The sequence below is a fragment of the Haliaeetus albicilla genome, chromosome 9 (assembly GCF_947461875.1).
Source record: "Haliaeetus albicilla chromosome 9, bHalAlb1.1, whole genome shotgun sequence".
Classification (NCBI taxonomy): Eukaryota; Metazoa; Chordata; class Aves; order Accipitriformes; family Accipitridae; genus Haliaeetus; species Haliaeetus albicilla.
The window spans coordinates 5,101,312-5,128,580 of record NC_091491.1 but is presented as its reverse complement, the minus strand read 5'-3'; the positions used below and the strand labels follow the sequence as shown (position 1 = coordinate 5,128,580).

Sequence of the window (27,269 nt, the reverse complement as noted above, 5' to 3'; positions counted from 1 at the left end):
GAGGTACACTGCTAACTTTTGATCAGAGATTGAGAAAACTGACTCTGATTTTGCAGGGCCAGCAGTGGGATTTGAACAGCTTATTACTATTAACATAGATGATAAACGAGCGTGCAGACCCCCTGTGGGTTTTGAAAAATCTCTTTCATCCTTTGTTTTCTCTTGTCCTGTGATTTCTTTTATTTTTTTATTGAAGGGGAAAGAGTTATGCTTCTGTTGCACCAAAACGGTTTTAAAACTATTCTCAGTTTTTAAGTGTAAACTGTACTAAGTCTTGTTTTAATATGTCCTGGCTGTTCGTGAGATATATGACTGAAAAACACAGAGCATTTTGTATTGAACTACACGCTCAAAACTCTGTTTAATCATGAAAAAAGTTCCAAGAACATTCCTGCTGACAAAATGAATTCTGACATCATATTCCTTGTTGTATGTGAGAGCTCTGGCTTTGGAAGTCAGAGGATAATGTCAAGACACCTGAAGCAGAATTTGTGTTGATTTTGACAACTAGGATGAAAAAACTTGTTTTGCACATTAGAATGCGATACATGGAATTATCTGTGTTGGGCTTTGTTTCTGCTTCGATGAACTTAATTCAGCTCTCATTCAGGAATACCTACATCTTGAATAACAGGGGTAGTCTAAGTTTGGTCCTTTTGGATTAACCGAAATAAAACCCAGGAACAGGCCTCTCTGTTGATCTAGCTCATGAGCCAGCTTTAAATACAGACAATCAAATCTTGACCTGTTTCTCTGAGCATGATATTCAGGGTCATCTCGTTTATTTTTCTTTTCAGGAAACTTTACGGGCACTGCATGGTTCATCTGTAAGTCTTTCACCCCAAACTTACCATCTTGCGGTACTGGGGACAGATTTTTAAACCACTTGTTCTTCCTGTTGGTGTCACTGGACACTGAAGTCTTTAAAAATCTGATCCTAAATGCCTCTGTTGTGATATAGATTACAACCTAGAGTAAAATACTTATATACTTATGAGAGTATGATGTACTTTAACAGGTTTTCCTGTTCAGTATAAATAGGAGTAACAGGACATGGGGATGCTGACATTTTGGCTAACAAGTCTACAGTTCTATGACAAAGATATATTTTAGTTTTGAAACTAAATAAAATAATACAAGTCCCAGAAGCAACACTTTCAGAGTCTGACAATGCCGATGTGAGTGATCCTGACTCTACAGCTAACAATTAAGGTTCGGGATATGAAGTTACAGCTGTGATAACCCCAAGTTCTGGGTGGGCTGGTCAGTGCTGTCAAGGAACAGAAGGGAAATTATTGCCCCTAAGCTGGGCAGTTTGAAGGTAACATGTATTTAATGCAGGAGAATCGGAAAGAAATGTAACTAGCTGAGGAAGGGATTGTGGAGAGGTGAAGACAGAGAAAGGAAAGACATCCTCCATTGCATCTACTTGCAAAGTAATCCACTGCTGGTGTCTAATGGGTATGTTTTGAACAGAAGATTTACAAGACTCTTAACAGCCCAATATAGCCTCTTTTTAAGTTAATCTACATGTTGCTAAGAGTGTAAGAGTGTCTAAAAAGGATTTGAAGAGATCACTTGTAATAATGTTAGATTCTATAGGCTTTTACTTTAAACTACTTTTTACATTCATTTGTAGGAACTTTTTGTTTTGTGGTGTGTGACCCAAGTTTGCATCCCTTGTTTGCCAAAACTGCTACTTGGAAGTGGTCGCTTTTCCTGCTATACCCAAGTGCTCTGAATATTCATATTTATAAAGTGTGTGGAGGTTTTAGAATGAAAGCACCTATAAAGTAGTACAGAAAATTATGTAAAACAATAGTGAATATTGCTGCAGTTTGTCAGTAGAGTTAGTTTTCTGCTTTTGAAAGTGGCTACCCCCAGCTGAAGGAGCCATTAGTACATAAAAACACAGGCCAGAGCACCTGTGAAATAGTTGGAACATTTCATGGGAGTTGTATGGAAGAATACAGTGTTATCCAGTGCACCATATTTATTGAGAGAAAGCCTTTCAAATGTTAGTTTGCCTTGGAAATGGTGAGGCAGCCTGTATTTCTGAACAGGAGTGCTAAGATTCTTTGACATTGGTTGACACAGTGATGGTGGGGTTTTGTTTATCCACTAAACATCTGCAGGTGATGTGATTAATATTTTTGGGAAGAGGTGGAAAACATGACTCAATACATACAAAAACTTTATTGAAAGAAGCAGTTGAATGGGAAATGTTAACTTCTCTAGTTGGAACAAGGTGACGGATGGGGTTATCCAAGGGTTAGACTTTTTTTGGGACTGTGCTTATTTGTAAAACATGCTTACATGGCTTGGATGAGAATATCAAATGTCAGTGCATACACTAAACCAGTATTGATCTGTTTTCTTATGTGTGTTCTGTCCTGGCCTAGGGGCGGCTTCATTTTGCTTTTGAGGAAGGGATTCTTCGGTGTAGGATATATAGTTTGTAAAACATACGGAGACTTTCAAGATAAAGGTTATTGTAGAAATATGTTATTTCTTGTGATTTCTGTTTTTTGGGTTTTTGCGGCGTGTGGTCAGATCTCTTCTGGGTACTCTCTTTAGTCTCTCTCATCTGCTTCTTTTCCTTTTTGCTTTCTTCTAAACATGGGAGCCGTTCACTTTAACTCTGTTATATGTCAGCACACCATTTCTGCCAAGCAAGAGCTCAAGAGAACAGATGAGTTTAATGATGGTGTGGGGGGAAGGGAGAGAGGAGAGAGGGGCCAGCAAAGCTAATGAATCACATAACAGCTTTCATGGAAATACCGACAGCAAGTCATGTCCTCTTCAAGCTCGGGCAGCGAGCCGTAGACCTTTTGTTCCCAGTGGAGCCAGCAAACCACAATTTGCTCTCCAGTGGATAGTTTAATTCCTTAGTCACCTCTTCCTCCCACGAGTCATTCTTGCATGGGGGTTTTACAAATGCTGTCATTCCTCAGAGTAGTAACACGCTGCTGATTAAACTGGTATTGAAGAAGTTTATTTTCCTCTGGAGGGTAATTTCTACTTGACTTAAGCTTCTCTTCCAAGGCCAATTAGGGCCAGCTCTGTTGATTAGTCTTGTGATGTAACTTGACTGGACTGACATTATTAAATAATTTCAGAAGTACCGACAAACAGATGTCAAATGGCAGTAGTGTTTTCTGCTCTGCAGGCCAGTGAAATGAGTACAGCCAAGAGACTATGTCACAATTTGGACTGGCCTCTTAGAAGAGTTTAGTCATGGGTATGACTAACTTGCTGCCTCTGAAATTATCTATTTGAGGCAGAGTTAAGTGATAATCTGAGATCCCCTGATCCCAGGATGAGAGGCCGATGAATGCTAAATTAATGGAAGAGATCATCAACAAGTGCTCCTACACTAAGGCAAGGGCCTTTACAATAGTTTTCAGCATTGACTGGGAGGATGTGCTGAGTGGGAGTACCTTCTCTGTGGGCAGGACCAAAGCTTTTACAAGAAGAACTTTTAGGGCATGGTAGGCAGCAGGATGTGGTTTATGCATTTTGTTTTGTGTTAGATTGTTTTGCTGATGAAAATTAAAGCCATTTTTGGATGAAGGCAGGGAGCTTCTGCTGGGAATCTTACCGAATGAGCTGGTCAGGAAGAACTTGTCCTATGATTAGAGCTCTGCAGACTATGCTTTTGCCCCGGTGCTGGTGGTGTTTTAGGATCTATGAATAGTTGATCTAGTATGATAGCACATGTAAAAGCTAATTTTCTTGAAGACTTTTATTAGTTTAGTTAATGTGCTGCAGTTGGCTTGACAGTGGCAGAGTGATAAGGAAACAGCCAGTGGATGGTTGTGATTGTGCATGTTGGTTCTAACACAGTATTAAATGACTCAAACGAGGGAAAAGGGTGAAAGGAAGAGGGGATAATGCTGGCCTTGGAGAAAAGCAAAGCTTACTTTTTTTTGTTTGGGTTGTATTTGGCTCCACAAGATCTTAAAGTTATAAAGCTAGCCAAAGAAATTTGAGCAAGCATTGCAGCTTGGTCTTCCTACTGAAACCTGTCAGAGCCCTGCAGGTATTCATGAGTTTGTTCAGAAGCGGTCCTGTATTTTGAACTTCTAGTATTTCAGCAAAGTAATTTCTGTTATTTTTTTTTCTCTTTTCAATTTCTTCTCTATTTTACTGATTTACTCTTCATAAAATCTCCTGATTTCCACAGGGAGTGTAGCTTTCAGAACAACATGAAATTGTAAAACTGAAGCGAAGTACTTGTCTGATTTCGTTGGCACTGTTTTGCTTGAAGAGGACCATAACCTGATTTTTTTCTGTGACTCTCAGATTGCCACTAGTTGATAAATCTTTGATACTTTCATTATTTTTTTGATACTTTCCCATGCTGTATCTCCAGGCAATTTGAGCGTGACGATTAAAGATGATATAAAACTGAGGATCTCTGATGATAATAGACACTGCTAGACTTCCCATGCATCAGCTTTTTTCTTCCCATAATCCAAAGTAGACCTGTGTTCACAAATCTCTTTTGCAATGTTCCATCTATTATTTTTCATGGAGCCATAATGTTTTTCCATAAGCATCAATATAAGCATGTTCTGAGACAGCATACTCTGTCCTTGTATGATCTGTGCTCATCGGTCAATTCTCTTAGGCTATAGAATTGCAGCAGAATGGCAGTTTTCTGCCCTTTTAATCAGTCTGCATAGCACACAACTAACAAGCTATATATTTTTGTCAACAGCAAAATTTAAATGTAAAGCTCTTACAGGCAAATTTGATTTTGATGACTGGAAGAATATATTCTTGGTTAAATGTAAGGCTAACATGAGTTTGCAGGGTCCAGTTCTGAGCATGCACAGGGAATGTGTTGGCTGAAACAAGGACATACATTCTTCCAGTTATTACCAAGATGAAGAGCTGTGTAATTTTTGTGTCTTGACTTGAATTTGTTCAATTGCTTGGGAAGATTATTAGAGATTAAGTAAATAGGCCCATGTCCTGTGAGTAAAGTTATGTTCCTCTTCCTCTTGTCCTGCTGCATGCTTTGGTGCTGTTAAAAATCATCAGTGGAAGTAGGACACTACTGAATCAAGCAAGAATTTACCAGTTACTTCAGTGAAGTCATATTTATTAAAGTATGGAAAGGGGCTCTAGGAACAGGGTGCAGTTAGTTGTTTGACATATTTTACTTATGTTGGCTGACTTTTCTTTTTTCCCCTACTGAACTGTAGTTTATCCTTAACCTTTTTTGCATTTCTTTGCCATGGACTGGTGACTGATATTCAGGATAATTTGATGAATGGTAATTAGTTATGTTTTGATTGCTTTCGATGATCTGTTCCATTTCTGAACTAGGATGATACCTGAAAATACAAAGGCTACTTCAAAAAAAGACAAAATGGTTATTGAGCAAACTCTTAATCTTTGAGGACACTGCCCTTCTTCACAGCTTCTGTCTCAGGACATTGCAGTAGGATTCTTGAATTCAGCTGAAAAACCTCTAAGGCCATATGATTTTCTTACAGCCTTTTAATTTTGACCTGTTTACCTTTTACAGGTAAAAGGTCATTTTGCCTTTTACTTTAATGGTTTCCTTTAGATAGGTTTGTGCAAAAGCATCTTAATACACGGCTGTTTCAATAGGAGGATGTAAAGCGAATGTGAACACACCAAGGTAGTGTTTTTGAAATGCCACAGAGAAAAAGGTAGAAACTAAGCATATTCCTGATCATCACTGTTTGAACTGTCTCTGACCAGTCTGACTGGAGAAATCTCATCCTGTACTAAGGATAGAAAGCTGTTTTAATTAACATGAACAAAGTAAAATGCAAAGGTGGTTTCTTCTCCGCATCTAGAGGATATTCTTTTGTATTTTTCACACCTTAAAGGTCTTCTCCATTTTGACATTGGAGCATTTATACTGACATGTAGAAATCCTTATAATACCATATAATTGTGCCTCTTACATTCACTTTTGTAGGGGTTGTTTCTACAAGGGTGTGGATAATGATAAATTTGTTGGCAGAAACCTAGTTCTCTGCAAGACAGAGAAGAGAAAGACCTTCGAAAGTGTATCTGAATATTTACTCTCATAGACAAAAACCATGTATGATTCCTGAAATAAAGCAGAGGTAATTCCCTATGCTTGTGCAGAACAGAACTAGCACAGCGGTAAGGTCTATTAGTCACAGTTAACAGCTGGTAAGTGGGGATGAGACTGTGAGTTTCCATGAACACCAGTCATGGCAGGTACTGGTATCCTCTGCTTGGGGAAAGCTCACAGCACCAGCTTGCTGAGTGTGCAATAGCCCTCGTGTTTGTCTGTCCGTGACCTGATAAAATAGTTGCTAAATTGCAGCCTGTAGAGAAAAGTAACGTTTTACTTGTTCAAGAGCAAATTGTCAAAATCCTGTTTTCTCAGAGAACAAAAAGAAAAGCATGAAAAAATTATATGACCAATCAGAAGTGGGTCTAAGTCTTGTTCCCAAGAGCATGTAATGTCAGCCATAATCCTGGTATTCTAATGCTGGAGACGGGTAAGGCAGTGGTGTCATATCCATCCCCATCTGCAAATATCAGTCCTTGAATGGAAGGAGCGGTCCAGAAAAGTGGTGCAATTTAAATAAATCTTCAAAGGTTTTTAAACCTTCATATAATGGAAGGTTGTGTGCAGAAGATGGCCTGCTTTCGGCTGGCTAAAGCAATGTGCAGAAATATTTCATGTTATATTTCCAGGCCTCCTAAAGTACATGGCAGCAACTTTGCTTAGCCTGAAGCAGACTATCCACTTGACTATCCATCAGTCTTAGGCTTACAATCTATCTTGCCCCAAGGTGGGAGGCACAAAGCTCTGATAGTATTTCTCCAGGCTTTTCCTGAGCAAAAGCTGGTGAGGGTGGAGGTGTCAGAAGGGAAGAGACAGTGCTCTGTGAGAGACTGAGGATATTTCCACAGTCCTTATCTTCTAGATCTTGAGAAATGCTCCTTTTGTAAAATCTTGTTGAGTTTGAAGAATGGACTAATCATGTTAGAAATTACTCTCAGCCTCCTCCACACATAGTTTCTTTGAGGCTGATTGACTGTGGAAAATCTTTGACTGATCTTTTAATTAAAAGCTCTTTTTTTTTACCAAGGAGTTGAAGCTCTTCCTGCTTTGAAGTGGGCAACTTTTTATAGATAAACATCTCATTATGTTATGAGATTTCGTCCTCTCTCCCCTTCTGTCTCATTTCTTTTCTTGATGCATCTCATCCTGTGTTGTTAGTTTTAATGATTTCAGCCCAGTTCCTAGTATCAGCTATTCAGGATAGTGCTAGCTGGCTCCCTTATCGCTATACTAGGCAGAGCTAAAGCTCTGGATGAGCTGTGGAAACTAAATGGCAGTCCTTTCCCCACCCCCTCACTGAAGCAGGCTGGAAACGACAATAAAACTGGGTTTATTATGTGGTCATCACATTTTATTAAACAAAAGGCAGTTGTAATACCAATGCAATGCATACTGGTTATTAAGCATTAAGCAAACAATTTAAAAAAAAAAAAAGGCCTTTAGCTTTTAAGTTCTGCCGTCTGTTTTAGGGGAGGAGGAGGAACCTCCTTTCATGTTTGAATTTTTGATCCTTTTTCCCCCCCCTCTTTCTGGATTAGCAGAGTTTGAGAATTCATGAGGAAAAAGTTATTTTGGCTCAGTCAGCCCTGGCCTTTTGGCCAAGTGTGGGGCAGCATTCCTGAACTGGAGGGTTCAGGTCATGGTTTCCTAATACAAAGCACTCAACAGCAGTGCTGTGTGAAGGCATTTTCTGCTGCTCCATTCCTCTGTAGTGATTTGCTGCCGAAGTGTTTATGGGAAGGACAGTGACTTAGATCAGGATCTGCCTTTAACAAAGAAAGCGAAGGCGGGGGGGTTGGGGGGAAACCCATGCAGGTATTTTTATAGCCAAATCAATTCCACGATTCAATTCACAGCATAACCTCATGAACAGTTAAATAAACAGGCGAATAAATTAGCCTTCTAATTGTGACGATGTTGATATTAAGCATTTCCCCACTTAAAATTGCTTTTTGGTTACCCTTTGTGCTTATAGATATGATGTCACATAGAGTTTGGTAGATTAGAGGAGTGATCCACGGTACCTGACTTGACTTGAAGGAGCAGGATTCTTTTCACTTTTCTTTCCTATTGAATTCTTGGAGCAGGAGGTTTTAGGTAACTCTTCTTCATTAACTTCCAGCCACAGATCGGGTGTTAACGTTCAGTCGTGAGAGCAATTGTATATACAGTGTACATGGAGGAATGTATCTACTTGCTACTCTATGATGACCATTATCAACTGAATTTATACGGTTAGATTTAGGGTTGTTTTTTTGTTTGTTTGCGTTTTAATTTCCTGTACTTCTCGAGAGACTCAACACTCCTATCTAGTATAACTGCCTTTTCCAGAAATGGAAGTACAGCTGCCTTGTCACCACTGTTAACGCAGTAATGGCTGAGTGATGAACTTCTGGGCTAGATTAGCTGGGAAGCCATTTTCTGAGCTAAAGAGAATTACTTGTATGCAAGCTAGAATCAAGGAAAATCCTGGCATTCTTACTCCAGTTGGCGGTCATTTATCTCAGGAATAATCCTAGTACAGCTGTATGAGTTGAGAAATTAGTTTTCTGTCTTTACCTCAGAGCACATCCACTGCTTTTTCTGAGCAGCACCTTCCTGGGGGAAGTGTTAGTAAACTTCAAGGATGTCCCCCAAAGCAGTTGCTAACTACCTTCTGGACAGCAGAAGCCTCAAAACTAGCAGGTAGGAAAACAAAGGAAACCCCGAACTTACCAACCAGATCAAACTAAAACTCCCCTTATTTTAGTGAAACACCAGAGGTTTTGTCTCCATTCACTGAAAGATTCATATTTATGGATATTTTTCTCAGTTTTGTTTTTTTGTTGGGTTTTTTTTGGTGTTTTTGTTTTTTGAACAGTTGTCTAAAAAAGCCCCAGAATGGAGTGTAGCTTAAAATTAATTTTGCTGTAGGTATGAGATGATTATACCTGATCTCATGTCATTTTGACAGGTGCGTAGGCAGGAAATGTTCCAGAACAAACAAAATCAGGAAGTGTCACAGTACACAGAAATCCCTATAATTTTGGTGTGCTAATGTCACAAGTATATAGAGTCAAGGCCCTCTTAAGGAATATAAGAATTATATTTTTTTTAATCATGAGCTATAATGGTTGTGGAAACTGTAAAATTGGATAAAAAGAGGCAGCAGGTAGGGGTGACTGAATTTCTGTAACTTCCACCAGATTAATTTTGGGATAATGGTACATATAGAAAGTTTTAGTCATTCTTTTTTGGGTGGTAGACAAGGGGTATAGTTAGCAGGTGACTAAAGTTTTTGGCAGGCCCAGTGGTATTAATGGTTCCCAAAAAAGGAGGCTTGTGTTTACCGGGGGGACATTCCAGTAAGTGTATGATATAGAGTTTCTCTGAACATTTGCTAGACCATTTGCTTTGGATGTCTCAATGTTTGTTACGCCAGGTTGCTGGGTACTCTAGAAATCTAAAGCAGCGCTGTGGTAGATTGCAATTACACTTGTAATCTGCACCTGCGCTGGCAGACTTGATGTACATTGTTTGGTTATTCTGTGGGTTTTTGTATACCTCATTTCAGAGATGAACACAGTGGTGTCCTCATGATTCTCTTGGTGCCAGAGGCTTATGGCACAGTGAAGCCCCTTGAATGCTTCTTGACTCTTGAGCAGATTTGAAAGGGAAATTTGTATTTGGGAAAGCAAAGACTGAGCATGCTAGCTAAGGATACGTATCCACAGAACAATTCTCACCTCTCTTAGCTTTGCCAATGTACTTCACAGATATATCTTTGGTCCTTGAGTTCTGAGAAAAAGTTTCCTCTTACAGTACAACCTGCACTGTTTTTGTACTGGGTACAAAACTGTATTATATTCAAGATAGGCACATCCAAGCTTGAGTTTTCATTTGAGACTTAGCAAACCTTCAGAAACCCCAAGTAAATGGCGTAAGAAATGTTCAGAGGAACTCTTTTGTATGGACACGGGCATGTCTCTCGGGGTAAAGAGATTTTAACTACTACTGCTGTTATTCAGAGAGGAATTGTATGTGAACAGGCCCATAAAGAGGAAAAAGTCAGCTGAAATTCACAATGAGACTTTGTGAACAGGATTTTTATCAGATCTAGTCTCATTTACCTTCTGAATGTGACCTTGTTTCCACTGTAATAGCATTGAGCTGTGACTGTGAACTTGAGCTTTAGTTCTTGTTGTCATGGCTGTGCTAAGAGCTTGGAACCACTAGATGCTGAGAATGGCTGATCTTCTTTTTCTAATTGCATTTTAACACTTTTTTGGAAGAGTTAAAAGTGACTTTCTATGAAGAAGGAACAAGATGACAGAATTATTGATCGGGGTGAATCCAACAAGCTGAAAATAAAATATTTGTGATCTTTAAGAAATTCCTTAATTGTGCAGCAGAGATTCCCTCTTCTAAAACCACTGTATAACTTACTGAAGGGGACAGTGTAAATAGGGCCTTTTGTGGATTCTAAGAGTACTGGACAGTACATCTGTACATTTTTGCTTGGTTTAGATGTTAAAATTTGACCTAAATGGAGTTACTTCAAATATAAGGTCATCTCTCCTATTGGGTTACATTCCTGCCATGGGAGAGTCTCTTCTAGTGGCCACCCTTCAAAAGAATGTCCTACCAGTAGTTCACTTGCAGATTTAAATTGATGACAAGTAGTTTTGTCATGACTTAGTCTTTGAGTTACTAAAATAGTGCCTTTTCTCCTGTGCTTCTTGCACCCCAGATCTCTCGACTCATATCTTCTAATTAAAACAAAAAATAAGCCAACCTTTACAAAGTGTTCAGCTCTAACGTCAGTGGTCTCTGTAGTCTTAATTAGGAATTGCTCAGACCAAGATGCTTATTGCTGCTTTTTCTTTGGAACCTCTGGTAGTGTAACTTTTCAAATACAGGTATCTGTTGTTACCTAATACTTTGTAATACAATTTTTATTTCTTTCTGTGGTCTCTTACTCTATTCCTCTGTGTCAAATACCAGTACCTGCGTTGCTTTCCTACACTGTCCACAATGATTACATAGATCAAAATCTTTGCATTTAGTCTTTTAGATTTTTTTTCCTCCTGTTGCATATTGTACCTATTCCACAGGGAATGTAGTCAGGCAGTCCAGACAGTCTAACAGGCCATTACAATTCTTCAGAAAAAAGAGTTCATGTTATAATTACTTTCTAGTCTCAGTGTTTGCCAAGCGAGTAGAAGGCCTTATTTGAGCAGATGCTTCTATATAATTAGTGCTAGATAATCAAAACCACCTTTGTTGTTCTGCAGCCATCTCCTTGTCTTTTTTTAAAGCTAGGTGGAGTCCAAGTGAACCTTCCCAAAGAGTTGCTGACCTGTAAAGGTGTTGGCTCTATGACTAATACTCTGCAAACAGACTAATTCAGGACTGGCCAAGCCTAGGTTTGCTTTGTTCGCTATTGCATAAAGACTGGGTAGCAGGGAGCATTGTCTTTCTGCAGGACAACCCTAAAAGAGATGGAAAATGGTATGCTCTTCTGAGTTACTGAGGATTATCCAAAGGAGTATCCAACACTCTGAAAAATGCTGATAGCTAACCTGTCCAGCTCGTTCCCTTTGTCGATCAAGCTATAATAGTTTGTCACAGTGTAATAGTGTCATTCTTTATCCTGACTTTTACCTAAGCTGATGGTGGACCAGAAGTTTTAGACATTTCACTCTCAAATATGAAGTTCTAAACAGCTTAAGCAGTTCTGAAAATAACAGAAGGTGCTGATCCGTGTCTCTTGGCACCTGTATCTCTTCGAAAATTGGGCCTTCTGCATCCAGTTCCACTCTTGTTCTAACCCCCAAGAAGCACTTAGAACTGATTCAGATCTTCTTCATGAGTTGATTTAGTTTATGTGCATCCATTCATCAAGCTGTCTTACTGTTAGCATGCCCGGAGGTTTAAGGGTAGGAGCGTTAAACAATGTGGCAGAACATTTATAGGGATTTTGCCTCTGTGTAGGTATCTGTATGAAAGAGTGCAGAAGCATGGGTGAGTGTTGCTGATATATCTGCCCTACTTTTCAGCAGCTATGTTTGCTTTTTCTCATGCTACCATGAAATGTGTCAGTCTGTTTCCTGTTAATTAGGATATTAGAAGATCCCTGGTTAGCAGGGAAGTTGTTTTTTAACTGTTTCATTTGCTTAAACAAAGGGAAAAAAGGGCAGGGCAAAATAGGGCATTTCAATGAAGTAGACATGTATGCAAAACTCTGAAATCTTTTAATAAGAAAGTATTTTAAGAGAGACAAATGTACACCAATCCTTCTGTGCTGTATAGTCATCATTTCCCAAAGGACATTCCTAGTTCACTCTTAGTCAGTCTCAGTGTCAGTCTCGGGATCAATGCTGGAGCAGAGTGAAAGTGATCTGCCAAGTCCTTTGGGTTTTCGGTTAAGCTTTGCGCTCTTAGTGGCTTAGCCACTTTTGGAAAGTGGATTTTAAGCACCAAGTTAATTAGGTTCCTGAAAACTTTACTCTGAATTGACAAAAGACAGAAAATGTGGCTAGGCTCCCTGTAACATGCACTTCTTTATTGTACGGAGTGAACAGAGTGCAACGGCTCCAAGCTAATACCATCTCTTCTGATTTAGCTGTGACTAAATTCAGCAGATCAACGATCTCATGAAGTCACATATTAATGCATTGTGTTAAGTTGTTCATTGCGTGGCTGGAAGTCACCTAAGTGGTACTTGGGTACTGGTGTAATTTTGAAAATGGCACATAAAAGCTGCTATTACCTGCCTTGGAACACAGCTTGTAAATCTGTTGTGAAAGTCTGACTGTTCAGTTCAATGTCTAGTGGCATCCCAGATGTCTTCAGACATCCCAGTTGCTCTCTGTCTGCCTCTTGAGCAGAGGACAGGTCTCCCACAGGTACTGTCATATCTTTCAGCTCAGTGAAGATATTTTAAATATACCTAAAGGACATCTGAAATGGCAGCAGACATCTGTATTTTGGCTTCCTACACTAGGTGTCATAAACCAGGTGGGATTAAGGTACACCCGAGACCCAGGGTTTTTTGCATAAGAAACTCAAATTTGGCTAAAAATAGTAATAGGACCTTACACAGGGAAGGCTGAGCATGTATGAGTACATGCCTGCATTACCTACCTGTTGCTGTATGTTACCAATGCTGCTGTGTATCCTCAGCAAGATCTTGGCAAAGCCTGAGTAAATGCAGACATGTTGAGTCCAGGATCTACCTAAGTCACAGCCAGAGGATAAGCTGAAAACCAAAACTGATAAGAAGGACCTAATTCATTTAAGCCACATGTGATAGAGCACAGTAAAATTGTATGGGGAGGTCTTTTTATTTGCTGTACAAACATGGGCTCTTAATAGTATTCTCTGTACTTAGCCATTCTGCTAAATGCTTGCAACCCACTTGATGTATACTAACCTTTTCCTCAAGGTATCACAGGAATCACTTTTCTATCTGAGGCTTGGGAGTTCTGTTCAGATGGCAAAAATGTATTCAAATATCTTAGCACATGGGAACAGAATTCCAGAACAACGGAAGAATCACAGTCTTCTGTTGGCAGGGAGGCTGTGAGTTAGCCCATAATTTCTTGTTGCTATCTCTTTTTTTGTTTTGCTATCCCTTTTTGAGGTGGGAGGGATGGCAGAGACACAAGACAGTGAAATAGTTGGTCTGTTGCAAATGCAGGAGCTGGAATGAAAGAGATGTAACAGTCCTAGAGCAGTGGATAATCATGAGAGTACAAACTTGTCTGCAGGCAAGAGTTCACCTTTTTGAAATGTATGACTTTAACATTGCAGAGTGCTATGAATAGCTTTCTTTTATTTCCTGTTATCCTGCCCTTGCAATTCAAATAAGGTATCCATTGTTTAAAAACATCACACCAAAGATGCATCTGTCTTCATGCTTTAGTCTTACATGACTGAAATGCTTTCTGAAATGAATCAGTGATCAGCATGCTTAAATTACATAGATGAACTCTACATGCAGGAGACTTAGTAACTACTTAAACTATGGAAGAATTAATTAGTAACTTGAATTTTTAATATGTTGAAGAAGAAAATGTGTTGCTCTTAGCTTAAGAGTTAACAGGATTAAAATTTAGGAAGAAAGCACCAAATGGAACATTCCCTGCTAATTCGGTCCCTGGAACAGCAGAAGCTCATGGCATTAACCTTTGGGTTATTAATATGTTGATGGAGGGAAGGATTAAGGAAAGGGCAGGTTGTGGGACACAAATGGCACAAAGGCAAATAATCTTGTATTGACTCCAGTTCTAAAAAACAGATTCAAAGCAGAAAGTTTCTGAGGTCAAATGAAGTCACTTCCCAGCTGAGATTCTTCCTCTGCTCTGGGATTGGAGAAGCAGGTATTTTAACTTTTAATTGTACTTAAGAGTCAAGTAAACTAAATGTAACTTCAAGGCTAGTGCTTTACTGGGAAGACAGTGATATGTGCTATCTCAGAGCACATGGAGCGTGAAGGCAGATTAATTTACTGAATCTTCCTTCCAAAATGTCATGTGTGTGTCCCCGGTGACTATAGTAAAATGTTTGCCACCTACTCTCCCTTACCCTGCTATCACTGTAATTACGTTAGCCGTACTGCATGGACTTTACTTCTGGACAGCTGTCCTATGTGTTCCACCTTGGGGGATTGGGAAATGGTTTTCTCCATTCCGTAGTACATTTTCTTCTGCTTGTGGGTGCCCCTATGGGAGTTGATGTGGCAGGTGCTGAGAGCTTGGATCAAATATAGATCATTATGTGGAAAAACTGAAGAGTAATCCTGATCCTTTCTTCTGTGAAAAACATTGTAGCTATGCAGCAAATGGGATTAAAATGGCAAAAAATCATCGTGAGGGGTCAACTTTTATCTCATTAAAGTCCAGCTTTGTTTCTGACACCAGCGGAAAGTCAGTGAGTATTCCCTGGCAGAAAGTGGTGCAAAAAATAAAGCTGCACAGCAGGCCACCAGCCAGGAGCTCCAGGGTCCTAATCCTTACTGACTTGCTGTGACCTTGGGTGAGGCATTTAATTTCTCTCTGCTTCCCTGTCCTGTAACCTAGAGGTAACAATTATGTGTTTCAGAGGATTTGAGTTAAATAGCTGTTAATTTTAAAGCACTTTGAAAATCATAAGCTCTATATACATGTTAAGGTTTAATCACTCACACCTGAAAAGTATGGCTGGTACTGAAAATGGAGGAGTTCTTACTGGGTGCCAAGGTGAGGAACATGTTGATGAGGTGACCTCGGTCTGAGCGAAACAGGTTTTCAGGCAATAACTCTCAGTGCAGTAATTCAGGAGTAATTCCCAGTTCCTCTGAAGTGGGAGAATGCAAGCTGAGCCCAGTAGCAGAGTGGGTATGGGACTGGGAGAATGGAAGGTTAGGTATGGTGCAAAGGGAATGAGAAATATGCTGTTGGTCAGAGGTAGCCTGAGCTTGGATACGTGGAACAGTGGGAAAGAGGTTGTGTTCAAAGTTGACAGAAGAATAGTTAAGCTGACAAGTTGGACAGAGCGGATGAACAGTGAAAACGGGAATGAGGTGCCATAGCACCATTTTGACCAAAGATGTTCGATAACGTTTGGGCTTTTTTTTCCGGAATGTCTCCTTTGAAATGCAGTGCTGATTGATTGTTTTTTCTCTTCCCTGCTCAAAACAAGCAGCACTTTCTAGGAAGTAAAATTCTGCGTGATTCCAGCCACTTTAAGCAACAGCATAAATCAACCCTAGATTGGGTTCTGCAGCTTGGCAAGCATGTGTCTGTCTGGAGTCTCCCATAGCCAGTGTGGGGTGCCGAGCTAATCACATCACCACGGTGACTGTACACCCCAAAATGCAGTTCCTGTATTGTGGGTGCCTCAGCTGTGGGGCTGGCAGTTCCATTTATAACTGCTACACTGCTCAATTTCAAGGTCATTCAGAGGGGGAGTTGCCCGTAAAATAAATTTTAAAGTAGTGCTTATACTTGCTTTGGTGTTTTGTAGTCAACATACATATGCATTCGGAACTATTTCTCTTCTGGGCTCTCTGTGGCTTTTTAGTATTACATGGCACTGTTTCGGAGAGTGGAGAGAGGAAAATACATAAACACTTCTACGTCCTGAAAAAAAAACAGGTAGGTTAATGGTTATTGATCGATAGTAAATGCTTCGTGGTTTATGGCAGAACAAATCAACAGAGCATGGACTCTTTACAAAACACGTGGGACAGGTTGAGTAAGCTCAGAGCCTGCACTGGTTGTCAAACTGGTGAAGTACAGATAATCAATCCCAGTTAAATATATTTAGTTGTTATCCTTGTATATACATCTTCCATTGCTCAGGATCATGTTGCAGTTGTCATCTGGTGGCGATTAGAAGCACACTGGCATTGCTACCAGAAGTGCTACTTTCCTCTTAGAAAAAGGTGGTTTTCTCAGTGCCATGCAATTTTTACCAGTGTGTAGTAGCATCATTATTTCTTGTAATGTATATAATACGTCAGCACTACCCACTACTTATATAACACTACCCAGTCATGTGCTGACCAGATGACAGTCATGTCATTGCACTAGGTTGGGCATTGCAAAAAAAAAAAAAAAAAAAAAAGATGAGTTATTTGGGGCACTTGCTTTGTCATAAAATTTTGTTATAACAGTAGAAAACTCCTTCAGATTGAATAAAAGTCCAGGACATAACAGAAGGCTTTAAATCCACCCCTTAGGCTCCATCGAAGAACATCTGTGGCCATTTGTAGTAAGTATTTTACATCTTAAATCTGTAGTATGGTTATAGCTTGTGTGAGTACTGCTTCCTCTACTCTGGACACTTGTCCTACTGTATGTTCAAGCGATGCATTCAAACAAGGCCTTGTGCTCTCTTGCCTGGACACCTGGGGTTCACCCCACATGAACCTCTGCCTCTGAAGAAGGAGGAGCTGTGCTCAGCTGGTATTTCTCTGCTGGAAGTGATGTATCACGTCATGGTCCATTCAATTTCCCTGTTGTCCTTCATCTTACGGTGTTAGCTGCATCGACATTAAAAGCTTTGCTCATCTGCCGAGCTCAGTGTGAGTGCAGTTTACAGGGGCAAGATCTTGGCAGTTGGAAGCCCTCGGGTTAAGAAGTGGGATGAGCAGTGAGCCGGGGGCTTTCACCTCTGACAAGTGAAATGAGTTCTCCAAGTTCTCAGGGCTGGAGTCACACCAGCAGCCGTTTAAGTTGCAGTGGAAAAACTCCCATCTCTGCTTGCGTTGCACTTTTCCACTGGGGAGCCGGGAGCTGCCTTGATATGTTGGCGCCTCCAGCTGTAGATGACTAAATGAAGCTGTGTGGGCTGCTTGCTGTCCAGCCAGACTGTCCCTGCTATCTCTTCCCATAAACACTGGAGCCTTTGTTTCTGGCCTTATCGTGCCCCTGCCATCACAGAGCCCTTTCTGTGCTCTCCTCCCAGCACAGCCCCTCTGCGTTCAGGGGTCTTTTCTTCAGCTGCTCTTTGTCTCTGGGTGTTTATTGTGCCTGCTGCAGAGTGTGTTTGTTTGGGAGAGAGGAGGAGGGGGTCCTGTTTGTGTGGGGTTTATAAACCTAGTGCATTCTTCAAAAGAGATGCTGAGCAAACTGGGTGGTGGTAAGATTAACCCTTCAGTGCCCTGCATTACTGACAGTGCATCACTGCACCAAGATTTCCTCAGTGTGAAAAATGCTGTGGGAGGGTTATGAAGTTGCTTGCTCTGTAAGGCAGGGAGTCCGCTCCCGCTTTGGTCTTAACTGCCTTTTGATTTTCTGTGAGTGCTGCACATGTGCAAAGAGAGCCTCCCAAACGTGGGGAGATGTAATTGATTCTAGGATTTCCCCCCAGAGTGCTCCTGGAACTTGTTTTTATTGCAAACACTGGCGCACTAGCCCTTTCTGTTTGCATAACTGGCCCTTGCATCCTGTTTATGTGGCTACATTAGACAATATCTCTTCATTGTACCATATCCCAAAACATTATGGCTCTGTACTTTAGGGCTTTTCCTTTTGAGTAAGGTCCTGAAAACAGGAATTTCTTAAATTAATAGTGTTGCCACTTGTAGTGGAATATAATACCTCCCTTTGAACCAGCTTCTTTTCTTTAAACAGCTTGTTAATGCTTTCATGGTTAGGATGGCTCTTACTGTTTCTTCAGTACCCATGGTCCCATATTCCAAGAGAGTGCTTTGGAAGATGAAGATCAGCAACTCGGAAACTTTATTCCCTTGTAATCACATAACGCTTTGCATTAAGTTGGTTGGGGGAAAAAAAACAACCAACCAAACCAACAACCACCAAACAGAACAGCATCAAGTTTCTAATCTCCTTTTGCTCTTCCTCTGTAAGAGGATGGGAATTTATAACACGAAAAATCTCTCGTCCATCTCTGCAAGAAGCTGCAGCAACACAATTGTCTTAGTGTTAGAAGTGCTGGCAGAGTTTTGTATTTCACCGAATCCGCAGTCAGCATGAATTTCACAGACCTTTTTTATGATGATCTGCATAAACTGAGCATAATGCAAATACCTTAGTTTTATGTGTAATAACCATACATTTTTTTTCAAAGATGGTATCTTTTCTTAAGTCACTGAACTTTTCCCCAGAAATTAATAGGTTTAAATTCAGCATTTCACAAAGTGTAGTGTGAAGAATTTTTATTTTAAAATGATTAATATCCTGGTATTGGGGGTTGCAGTTCATGCATTGCAGCATCTACGTATTATATTATTACCCTGGGAAAAAGTTCAGCAGACTGTGTTCCTTTGCGGGGGGTGGGAGAGGAAGAAATGCAAAATAATACGAGCCTTTGAAACATGAATCCACACACTCAGTCATGACTAAACCTATTCAAACACTCAGGTGTTTTTTCCAAGACTGCTCTAGGCTTTAGCATTGTTGTTGTGTGACTTGTTTACTTTATGAACTAACTCAGTTTGCCTCATCTCTTTCTCTTGAAGGAACAGTTTCAGCTGCAAAGCGCACAGGGATTCCAGCACCCCGGGAAATATCATCATCTGTATCCAGAGAGAGAGCTGTATTGCGTGGTCAAGCCAATACCAGGAAAACACAACCCAGCCCCACCTCTTCTGGTACACCGACACCTACCAAACACGTGCGCCCCACTAGCAAGTCCAAGCAAGAGAATGAAACTGGTGACAAGGCTGTTCTGGAATCTCAGGTTAAAGAACTCCTGGCAGAAGCAAAGACAAAAGATTCTGAAATTACCAAACTCCGTTGTGAATTGAAGAAATGCAAAGAGAAAGGGTCACTTAACGCTGAAGGAATGGGTGCTTGCAATCAAAATGTAGAAACAGTATCACCTGTTGACATAGATCCATTAATACGGACCCTTCAGGAAAAAAACAGGACTTTTCAAAAAGAGCTTGCTAGCCTGGGCGAAGAAAATCGTGTTTTGAAAGAGAAATTGCTTTATCTAGAGAACTCTCCTCTCTCAGACACAACAACAAGCAGTGGAGGTGACAGCAGCCTCCCAACCCCAACTACCCAAGAATCCAGTTTTGGAAGCCCATCAAAAAATGTGTCGAGAGGTGAAATGGATGAGCACAGGCAGCATGTGAATGGGGGTGCACTGCGCAATTCAGGTTCTTCCAGCAGTGATGTAACTAAGGCTTCCTTGTCACCCGATGCATCTGATTTTGAACATATAGCAGATGTACCTTCCAGGCCAACATCCTCCAACAGCAACCATTTGAAAGGTTCCAAATGCTCCACTACAGGAAGTTCTCCAAACAATATTAGTGACCTTTCTGTTGCATCTCTTACAGAGAGAATACAAAAAATGGAAGAGAATCACCACAGCACAGCAGAAGAATTACAAGCCACTTTGCAAGAGCTGTCAGATCAACAGCAAATGGTGCAGGAGCTGACAACAGAAAATGAGAAGCTAGTGGAAGAGAAAGCTCTCCTGGAGACTTCCTTTCGTCAGCATAGAGACAGAGCAGAACAGCTGAGCCAAGAAAATGAGAAGCTAATGACTCTCCTCCAAGAGCGATCCAAGAATGAAGAAAGCAGAGCTCAGGAGGGGAAGGTCCTTGAACTGGAACAGAAATGTGCAGAAGTTCTTGAAAAAGCACAATTTGAACGAGAGAAATTGCTTAACATTCAGCAACAGTTAACCAGCAGCCTACGAAGCTTAGAAAGGGAGCATCAAGACGCCCAGCAGGTGATTAAAAGCCTGAGAGAAGAAAATGAGAAGCTGCTTAAACTTCTAGAAGTGGAACAAGAGAGCAACAGCACAGTGACAAAAACTCTGGAGGACTGCAAAATTGCCTTAGAAGGTCTAAAAATTGAGAATGGCTCTCTCAAAACTCAGTTAGAGAGCGAGAAACAAAAGGCTGCAGAAATCAACGTGATGGGATGCACTACTGACAATTCTGAGGTGCAAGAGATGCTGAAAGTAGCCCATGCAGAAAAGGATCAGTTAGAAGCATCTTGTACTGAGCTTAAACAAGAGCTGCTGAAGGCAAACAGTGAACTGAAGCACATTCAGGGTCTGCTAGCTAAGGTAAAGCAGTAACAGCTGTAAATATAATGGTTGTTTATCTGTCCTTCCATAAATAGGTAATTGTTGGTCTTTAGATTGTTATTGAGCTATTGATTATAAGTTTCCAGGATTTAAATTACATTAGTTAGTTTTGAATGGAAGGTGGGATCATATGATATTGTCTCTCTTTCTGCTGCTATCTACATATTTTCCCAGGAATAACTGTTAGCATAGCTGTGTTTATAAATTCAAAGCTAATTTCCCCTAATATCTTCTGCAGAATTTACTATTTTAGTAAATAGAATTGTGTTTATCAACATTGGACCAAAGAACAGGTCAATAAATATTGCTTTGATGTTATGTGAACAAATATTAGTGAAAATCACTTGGTAATCCAGATGAAGAGACGGGCATGAGTAGTTAGAGCAAATATTAAGTTCTGAATAAGTAATCATGATTAATTAGTAGTGAACTATAGGTGTCATTGGTAATGAGAACACAAGGACATGAGCTAATGCTCAGAGAAGCTGGTATTTACAGCAACATGACTAATGATGCATGGTCAAGCTCCAGATGAGATTATTTTCATAAAACTAAAATATTTTTACAAAACTGAGAAGTATTCTGTTTTAGGATAGGTAAAGTTACGGCAAAAAAAGTTGAGTTATTTTAGAACAATTTTACTCTGCTTCATTTGATAGTTTGTAGCTTTGCTGGAAGCAAGCTTAAGTCAGTTACTGTTTCTATTTTCTGTGTGATTCCGGATGTTCGGAAGAGAGCTGCAATGCAAGGCATCGTAGAACAAGTGTTAATAAAGCACAAGCCAGTGACTATGTCCCACCGCTGCAGAAAGAGTGATTGTTTGTGCAGCCTTTCCTGTGTGGGGAAGGGATCATGAGAAGAATGGTGAAATTGGCTAGTTGCGGAGGAAGAGAGCATTGCCAAAAAGCACCTCCATGATTTGAGCGATTTAGAAAATCCAGATGTCCTTTCGGCTTAAATAGGTGACCACAGCAAATGGAGTTACTAGAGGAAGCTCCCAAGTGCTTAGTGGAGCTGCAGTTTATGAAGAATAAATGAAAAACTGCTGAGTGCTCAGACTCTGTACCAAACTTTTATTGCTTGGTTTGGAAACCACAGGTTTCCTCCTTTTTACTCTTCCTTTCCCTCGAATTAAGCTGTTTTGAATCATTGGCTCTTTGTGACACCCAAACAAGACCACAGGCTTCTGTAAGGCTGCCCTTCAGTCAGGCTGTGCCAGTGCTGCTCACTGAATAATTTGTCCATACTCGGAGATCTTCCCCCAAACCTGGAAGCATTGATCTGTGGGCCTGAGCCAACAACCTGAAGTGCAGCAGATTCCCCTTCAGTAATTCCAGATGTCCTATATCCAGAAATACACTTATCTGCAGTAGCTAGCTCCACTACATATGTTTTCACAATCCATTGAAAATGCACATAGTAAAAGCAGCAAGATTGTTAATGTGGATGAACTAATTGTTGTCTTGGCCCTAAGGCAGTGATATCACTCTCATAATGTGACATATAAACAGATGTGGAGCTTTCCAGGAATATAATTCCTCTCTGTTCATTACCTGCAGAGATTGGTTTTGAATTATGGTCATCATATAGAAAATTTAATTTCCTTTATAGCATCTTGTTTTATTATCCTCATTACCAGGAAAGAAAACTGACATTCATAGCTCATGTATGTTTCCTGAAACCGTCTCATTCGCATTGAAACTCAGTTTATACAATGCTGAGAACACAGGTTCAGTTCTTAAGTCTATGAGATGCCTATGCATGCTCTAATGCATGATATCTCTTAAGAAATAAAGACAGACTTGCAGCTTGCTTTCTTCCCTTCCAGGCTGAGACTGAGTGTGGTCAGCTGAAAGAGTTGTGTGACCGGCAGGCTGAGCAACTGAGCAGAACCAGCCAGAAGCTGCAGGAAAAAACATCAGAGAATGAAGCAGATATAAAAAACCTGAAAGAGACCATTTTCGAGTTGGAGGACCAGGTGGAACAACATCGTGCTATAAAACTTCACAATAACCAGCTCATCAGTGACCTAGAAAGTAGGTGGAGCTGAAAAAAGGATTTAAGTGACCTTATTCAGGGGGCTTAGTTATGGCTGCAGTAGGGAGGAGGAGGCATGTCTTGATACGTGTGACAAAAGCCTCACTTTAGAAGTATTCCAATTTTGGCCAATCCTTTCTGTTCGTGCACAGAAGTCACTATCTTAACAGTTAGTGCTACAGCAATAATATTAGAGACAGTCTCCAAGCCTCATGCTTCAGCGAAGGGTGTATTGCCTGTTCTAGAAGCTGGAATTATTGGCCTTTTAAAGAGCTTTTAGGGAAAAGCACTAGTAAGAGCTGTAAAGTCGAAGTTGCTGTCGAGTTGTGGAAGGGGAGCTGCCACCTGGTGGAATGAGTGGCACATTTCGCTTACCAGTGTTACGTCGAGTGTTCCAGGGGTGTGTGTACTAAGTGATCCTGCACATGTGATTCTGTAAATTTAAAAGTCTGGTTTAATGCCTCAAAATAATGACCTATTTCAGAGATGTTTGAGTAACAAGTCTGCTGTTGATTCCATTCCTGATCCATTGACAGAGTGTCTTAATTTCAGTTTAGTCTATTTAGTGTCATTACTAGAAGCAAAACCAAATAGGCTGCTCTGCCTTCCCATTTTCACTTTTCACCTTTGCCTTTGTGTGTTTAATAGTATTTTCCATTTTTTACTGTTCCTAGGTAAAGCAATGAAGCTGGAAGAACAAAAACAAGATACAGAGAGACAGCTGAAAGCTCTGACTAAGCAAATGAAGGTAAGGCTTAGACTCCATAACAAAGCTAAGCTGAGCTTGGATTGCAGTACTGGATTTGAGAGGAGCATTGTATTTTTGTAGAACAATTGTAAAAAGTTCTTTCTATATCCTTTCATTCTCCATCCTCTTCACTTATTTCTAGTTGTTTCTTTGCCCGTGAAGGAAAAATATAATACATCCTTTGCAAATTACTTTTGCTTTTTCTACCTATGAACTTCTGCTACTATGGAACAGCGTTCCTGCTTCATGAATCATCAGTAGCAACGTGCTCTTTTCAGCAGCAGTGCTTGTAGTGGTATCACAAGTCTGAATGATCAATAGCTATAGGAGGAACTTTGATCGTACTTTTTGTATTGGAGGGGAGAGCTTAGCGTCAGTTTCCTCTTCGTCAATCTCGTCAGTCCTGTGTAGAGAGGCAAGTATTTAGTTTGACCTCGGCATCATCCTGAAATTGTAGTGAAATCCTGGTCACTTGTGATCACTGAAAGAGAGATCAATAACTTAAGTGGTCAGCTCAAGTAGGTGCATTTTTACATCAAACAGTTTGGGGTTCTAATTGCTCTTTCTAGGAAGATACGGAAGAGTGGAGGCGTTTTCAAGCTGATCTGCAGACTGCAGTGGTTGTAGCCAATGATATTAAGTGTGAAGCTCAGCAGGAGCTCCGTGTGGTAAAGAGGAAGCTTCAGGAGGAAGAGGAGAAGAGTGCCAGACTGCAGAAGGAGCTGGATGAAGTGAAGGGCAGCAACAGGTTGGTTACTTACAAAGGCCAAGATCTGATGTCTGTGACTGCTAACATGCATGCAAACAGTGCTTTGTCAATAACTATTCATTGGCTTGGATGTGCATGTTGTCTGTTTTTAACTCTTCTGACGGATTTTGTTGTCTCTTATTCTAAGATGTGCCTCTTTTTCTTTTTGGCGATCTAGTTCTGTCAACTAGGCCACAAAGGTTTTAATCAGCAAATATTAATAACAATTGCCGATATCCTCTTATAGCTTTGTTCTCAATATGGTGTTCTGCTGTGTTTTATTGCCTTCATAACTCTCTGTGCAGCTGTATTAAACCATCTGTGAAAAGTTTGGCTGGCTACATATATTCAATGGGACATCCAGAAGAGAACTACTTAACCTAAGAGGAGTCAAGGACTGTGTATGTTCCAGTTAAAATGAGGACTAGCTGGACTTCTTTGTTCTGCAAGTCTGATATGTGTTGGCTGAGTGATCGATGCAAGTACTAGGATTCCTCATCTCACATCTCCTATCCTTAATTTGAAACCTGTTATGTGATTAGTTGTTTTAAATGGTCTGGACTGTGGCGTGGGTTAGCATTTAGCCCAGAAGTGACTTTGTTATGCAGGGACCCACCTGTAAAACAAGACCCAGCAGAGCTGCAGTGATGAAAATTTGTACAGTGGGAACAAAGAAAGACAAAATAACGCAAACAGTGGTACTGTTTATCAAAAGCGTGTGCCAGATTAATTTTGCTCCTCTAGATTTTTCCATTTAATCTCTCTCCCAGTAGTTTTGTGGCCACTGGTAGGATAGCCACAGGAACACGGTGAATCCTGTCACTTCTTTCAGGTGGAGTAACAGTCCAGCTTTGTTGCACATATTTGCTCACTGTTTTCCATTCAGGAGTTTCCACAGCAGCTGTACAGTAGATGGAAGTAAAAAGATGGGAGGGCTTTTGTGCAGAGGTGTATGGATCAGAATTCCTGGATTGAAGGAACAGAAGTACTTCTTTTCAGAAAAATAAAGGAATGTGTTTAAGCTCCAGTTTCATTATCAGAGTCCCCAGTGGATGCAAAGAAAAGCTATTACAGACTATGTATTCAGACAAAATGATTACCAGACAGTACTTAAGTTCTGGGCTCTGTTTCCATTCCTAATTTGTTCTTAATGAAATTTCTCTTGTTTAGAGTGGGGTCCATATATAAGGTTAGGAATCATATACTTGTAGTTTCTCCTCGTTATTCTTCTATTTTTTTAATCTGAAGATGTGTTTGATAATAGTTAAATTGAATAAAAGATGACCTGCTAATTTGCAAACTGCGATATTTATCTTCTATGTATAAGGAACATGGCTGTATTGTCAGCTCTTTGGCAGAAGAAGCCTGAGCTGCAAATACTGCTTTTGAAATTAGATCCCCAGAATCCATACATATGTAGTTCCAGAAGGAGGTATTCAGACACGTATTTAATTAAGTCGTTTTTGGCATTTGTCTCTCCTTCTCTTTTCACATACATATAGATATATGTCTGTCTCTGCATCATATTGACTATCTGTATAGCTTGCTTTGAGTATTACGTTGGTCATGGAGCCGGATATACTGTTTGCAGTGGGCAATATTTATTCTCTTTCAAAGACAGGTGTTGAGACCAAATTTTGTATTTGTCAATTTAAGTATAACTGATTTGACTCACAGTGTCCATGCAGAGAATGTAAAATTTCTGTTCTGAGTGGTATGGAGAAGGTAATGATGCCTACGTAAGGCATTGTCTAAACAAAGCAGTGATCAACAGCTAAGCACTGAAATTTTAAAACTGTACTGACCTATAAAACAAATCCTTGAAGTCGCCAGAGCTCCTGCTGAGAGCCAGTTCTACACTCCCAGTTATTTTTGCATTCCTGAGGTCGCTATCTTCCCCAGCACCTCAGCTTCTTTCACCCAGAAGGTTCTGGGGATATTATCATTGTTGCTTTTAGCAGCTTTCACAAATGCTACTGCTCAGAATCAGCAGTAGATTTTGGTACCCATGGTGACTTTTAATACACGCTCAGCAGTGGTGGAAACAGTTTTGTAGCATGATACCTTAATGCAGTCTATAAAGTATTCCTCATATTTGCTCATGCCGAGCAGCTGTGCATTGAGCTGAATATCTGACCCTCCCTAGTGAAAGTTTCCTGTCTGATTTTTAAGGTCTGATTGGAAAATGTACCTTCCAAATAGCTTGCTACTCAAAGGTTTTTGGCAAAATCTCAGCCATCTCTTGAGGGTCATTAGACTCCACCTCATAAATTGATCTTGAAGCCAATTTATCTCCTACAACATCCTGCCATTTTAATGTTTGCCTGTGGCTGCCTGAGTTCCTGCCTCCAAGTTTGATTTCACCGTTACATTCTTCTAATGAGACAAAAAGTCATTTTTGGTTCAGGAACAGCCAAAGAACTTGCAGAAAAAATCCTGATGAGGTCATCAGAGTTCATCTGAATGAAGGTAAGAGCCTCCCAAAGGCATCTTTAACACAGATTAAATGTCTAATTCTATGACTAAGAATGTTGGGGGGAGGTTGGACCAGCATCAAACAAATGGAATAAGGAAGAGAGGATTTAACTTATCCCACGTTAGTACAGATTGAAACCTACAAATTGATTAACCCATGTTTCAGACAGTCTTCTATGATATTTTACATCCTAATTAATATTATTTCTCTGCAGTAAACCGCAAAAGCTTACAATCCACTGTTGTGTAACTGTCTCCTCGCAGGTGGTGGAAATCGTAATTATATAGTCTCCATCCTTGGAGGTTTTCAAGACCAGACGTGATAAGACCCTGAGTAACCTGGTCTGACCTCATAGCTGGCCCTGCTTTGAGCAGGATGACTAGGTGACTTTCTGAGGTTCCTTCCAACCTGAATTATTCTATGATCCTGTAGCAAGTTTCATCTTTTCAGAGCACTCACCTTGGAAATAAATTCATTTTTGTAGCTGTTTTAAGATCAAATATTGAAGTGGTGAAGAGAAATACTACATTGGGTTTGTAACACAAAGGAAGGAAGTTATTGCTGAAAGTACCCAAATTATGGACGGCTCTTTTTGGCTTCATTACACACCCATTTCCAAGCCTTTCTGGCAGTA

At 40.3% G+C, this 27,269-nt stretch overlaps 1 protein-coding gene across 5 annotated transcripts in view; it reads left to right on the top strand.

Annotated features, from left to right (window-relative positions):
- The window catches only part of SPECC1 (sperm antigen with calponin homology and coiled-coil domains 1), a 90,112-nt gene that overhangs the window by 26,866 nt on the left and 35,977 nt on the right, over nt 1–27,269 (top strand). For all 5 annotated transcript variants that reach the window (XM_069791091.1, XM_069791089.1, XM_069791090.1 and 2 more), the window contains 4 exons: nt 19,038–20,605; nt 22,455–22,662; nt 23,338–23,411; nt 23,981–24,159. In XM_069791091.1, the coding sequence (XP_069647192.1) occupies nt 19,038–20,605; nt 22,455–22,662; nt 23,338–23,411; nt 23,981–24,159 (2,029 nt within the window). The remainder of the gene's footprint in view (nt 1–19,037; nt 20,606–22,454; nt 22,663–23,337; nt 23,412–23,980; nt 24,160–27,269) is intronic.